We start from the raw sequence: 3,773 nt of genomic DNA, 5'->3' as shown, positions 1-3,773 counted from the left end.
GAAGATGTTATTAGACGATTATAGTTGAAAAAGAGCTACTTTGGTATATGGTATAATCCCCTACTACTCATTCCTCTCATGAGAATTGTCTTTGTTGCCTTATCCTGCACCCAAAATCCAAATTCATCCATAATCACATAACAGTTATTATCCTTGCATAAAGTATAAACTAAAATAAGACTAGCAGCTAAATCTAGAACATGTAGCACAATATAAAGATGAAGTGGTTTAGAAGATGTTTTGACAGAGGAAGAACCAATGTTTTTGATAGGAAAGCATTCACCACTTCCCACTGTGATTTTCTGATCTCCTTCAAATGGTGTCAGCATGTTTAAATCGCCAATATTTCCAATCATATGATGAATAGCTCCAATGTCCATTATCCAAGCCTGATTGTTATTGAACTCCATTGAAGACTGATCAATCATAGCATTAAGAGATGATGGTGGTTGAGTTCCTTGAAAAGCATAATTGCCCTTGTGGAAACAATTCAAGGCAGTGTGACCACGTTTTCCACAGATTTGACATTCAGGAATCGCTTGATTAGAAGTAGGTGATTCCTCATTTCTATAATAGCAATTTGGTGCAGTATGCCCCTTTTTGTTGCAAATCTGACACTTAGGAATGATGTGTGATCGCTGACCATTATTGTCATTCCAATTTCCCCATGTTGAGCCTCCATTGTTATTGCCTGAAGAACTATTAAAACCACCAGTGTTGCGGTTGTTGAAGTTCCCAGAATTATGACCATTGTACATAGGTCTAGAGTTGAACCTAGGGCCATTGAAACCATTGTTGTTTCTATGGGCTTGAAACTGTTGAGATAGATTACCCTGAGAAAAATGTCCACCACTTGGTCCAGTGCCATTTGATCTTGGAAGTTGACTCACAAAACCTACACCTCCATTAGAATAATCTCCCTGATAAAATGCCTACTTGCACATGTTGTAGAGGATTCCCCTTGATAAAAATGACCACCATTTGAACCACCTTTATTTGAATTGTCACCTTGATAGTACTGTCTGGATATACCCATAACAGAAGAATCTCCTTGAGAGAACATTCCAATCATAGGAAATTGCAGAGAGGAGGTATATTCTTCAGTTGTTCTTTCTACACTTAACAACTGTACACGAAACTCTTTCAATGTAATTACTGACTCTCTTGCTACAATTACTGTTTTGATTATATTATATTCTGAGGGTAAACCTGCCAGAGCTGCAACAATAAGATCATTATCTGAAATTGATTCTCCTGTAGGAAGTAATTGATCTTTCAAGTGCTTGAGCCTGAGTAAATACTTCTCAATAGAATCTGCTCTCTTCTTGGTAGTATGCAATTCAATCTTTAGATGATTGATTCTTGCCCTTGAAACTGTAGCATACCTGTCGGTGAGTTGAGTCGTCATAAGCAGTTTTACTTCCTACAACATATTCAATAACCTCATCTCCAAGAGCAGCAATCGATAAACTGAGAAATGCTTTATCAGCCTTAATCCATTCACGATAAGCTGCAGTAATCTCTGTTGTAACCCTACTTTCTAACGAGACAACATACTTCGGAGGGCAAACATTGGTACCGTCAAAGTAGTCAAACAAATCATAACCTTCCAACACGGATTGAAATTGAAATGACCATTTTACAAAGTTGTCCTCTTGTAAACGAATTGTAAGCATCCCTAATAGGCCCTCAATCTTGAGTGGAGAACCTCCCATTATCTCACTAATTTTCTGCAGCAACTTTTCCGATCAATCGTAGCAACCGATCAACTCCGTAAGCCAAGACAACTCACACAACTCCTAAGATCTCCCATCGCAATTTTCTGACTAGTCTCATCAACCTTCAGATTCCCAATTGCACCTTTTCGATCGACTCCAAGAATTGCTGGAATCAATCTCGCTAAACTCCTCAGAACCCTTGCCACACAATGTTGTTCCCAAAAAATTTTACGAAACCTGGGCTCGATACCATCTTAACACATAGAGATGAAGAAAGAGAAGGAATGCGAAAACTCACAGAAGAGAGAAAGAAGACTTTGATATTACAGCAATAACAGTTTTTCATTATATTGGAAAATGACTTAGCTCACTATATATAGTAACTAGGATACTTAGTTAGCAAGTAAACTTGTAACTAACTAAAACCAACACTCTAGGATCATTACACATGTCATAGCAAAGATTATGCCACTTGGCATTCTTATGGTTAATACTTCCAACCTGCAGTCTTTGTTATATATCTTGTCAATACAAATGTGATAGAAGGCATACAAAGTCTCAGTCTTCTGTTTTTACGTAAATTAATATATATGGTACTATCACAAATTTTGAATGAATTCTTTCTTGACGGCCAAAGCACCATAATCAACTAACATGGCACTAAATAGGGCTTAGTATTGTGAATTTTGAATGAATTCTTTCTTGACTGCCAAACCATCATAATCAACTAACATGGCACTAAATAGGGTTTAGCATTGTGAAAGTAGAGACAGTTCCTTATATAATTGGTAGCTTGGGCAGTCTAAGGGACTCCAAATCACAATTATATAATTACCATGTGCTCTGTCTTTTATTACCCATTTTCAAAAATGGCTAACTTAAAATATCATGCATAGGAAGAAATTGAGGTTCTACCATAAAATCAATTCATAATATGAAGAATAACACAACTTATTTATAAGCTCATGCAAGGTATCTCCTCACATCATCATTCTCTACGCGCCCCCTCACATGTATTTTTCAAGCCTAACACGTGGACACCATAACGGGGTGATGTGGAGTGCGTGTGTTTGTTTGGTTGAACTGAACATGTGGAACAACCTGCTCTAATACCATGAAAAAGTTGATATTCCACCATAAAACATATTGGTAATATGGAGAGTACCAACCTTAGTTATAAGCCTATACAAGGTCCATTCTCACATCAATGTGAAATTCATTCTCAACACATTAGAATCATAATCATAAACATTCAATATCTTAATCTTAATTTGGGATCATTCACTAGTAAAAAAAGACGAAACACACATCGTTACCCAAAGTCACTTTGCACGACGAAATTGTAAACTTCGTCGTGCAAAGTCTTGCATGACGAAAAACACATTGTCGTGCAAAGTTACTATGTGCGACAAAATTTTGCGCGACAAAACAACATCGTCGCGTAAAGTGATTTTGCACGACGAAATTATAAATTTCGTTGTGCAAAGTCTTGCACGACGAAAAACACATCGTACTTTACGCAACGAAACTTTAAACTTCGTCATGCAAAGTCTCTACAAAAATAAATAAAATAAAATCATTTTTTTTTAAATCTTTGTGCGACGTAATTCAAATATTTCATCCCCTAAACAAATTTATTTTCGTTTTTTATTTTGTACATATAACGCTTAAGAAATTGAACGGTATATATGTTTATTAAGTAGCTTTAAATTTATTATTGTAGTTCAGATTGGGTTTTTGTTAGAAAAACATATTATTGTAGTTTCGATCAAATTTTTGTTAGAAAAATGTATTTTAAATTGACGATCGAATTAGTTTATTATATTCATATAGGGTCAGGGAGTGTAGCTATAAAAAATCATCAAAATCGGAGTTGAAATAACCATTAAATCGTGATTTTTCGTTTATAATCGTCGAAAAGTTTTGTCTCATTCCTTGATCTCTGAATATTTGTTTTTTGCAATTTTTGGCGTATATGATCTCGAACTATATATAAACAAGTTTGACAGTTGGATCGTTGAAACTAATTTCGTAGAATGCGTATCCCATCAAAAC

At 35.6% G+C, this 3,773-nt stretch overlaps 1 protein-coding gene across 1 annotated transcript; it reads right to left on the bottom strand.

The window, feature by feature from the left end:
• Window positions 1-895: 895 nt before the first annotated feature.
• LOC125470662 lies at window positions 896-1,715 on the bottom strand. Its single transcript, XM_048569971.1, has 2 exons — window positions 1,386-1,715; window positions 896-1,321 (listed from the first exon to the last, which is right to left on the bottom strand). Exons 1-2 carry the CDS (start codon window positions 1,713-1,715, stop codon window positions 896-898), a joined length of 756 nt encoding a protein of 251 aa, XP_048425928.1.
• Window positions 1,716-3,773: the final 2,058 nt, after the last annotated feature.

The sequence above is a fragment of a genome, unplaced genomic scaffold (genome assembly GCF_019419815.1).
Source record: "Pyrus x bretschneideri cultivar Hongxiangsu unplaced genomic scaffold, Pyrus_bretschneideri_v1 Contig51, whole genome shotgun sequence".
NCBI lineage: Eukaryota > Viridiplantae > Streptophyta > Magnoliopsida > Rosales > Rosaceae > Pyrus > Pyrus x bretschneideri.
This window is presented reverse-complemented; position numbering and strand designations above follow the sequence as displayed.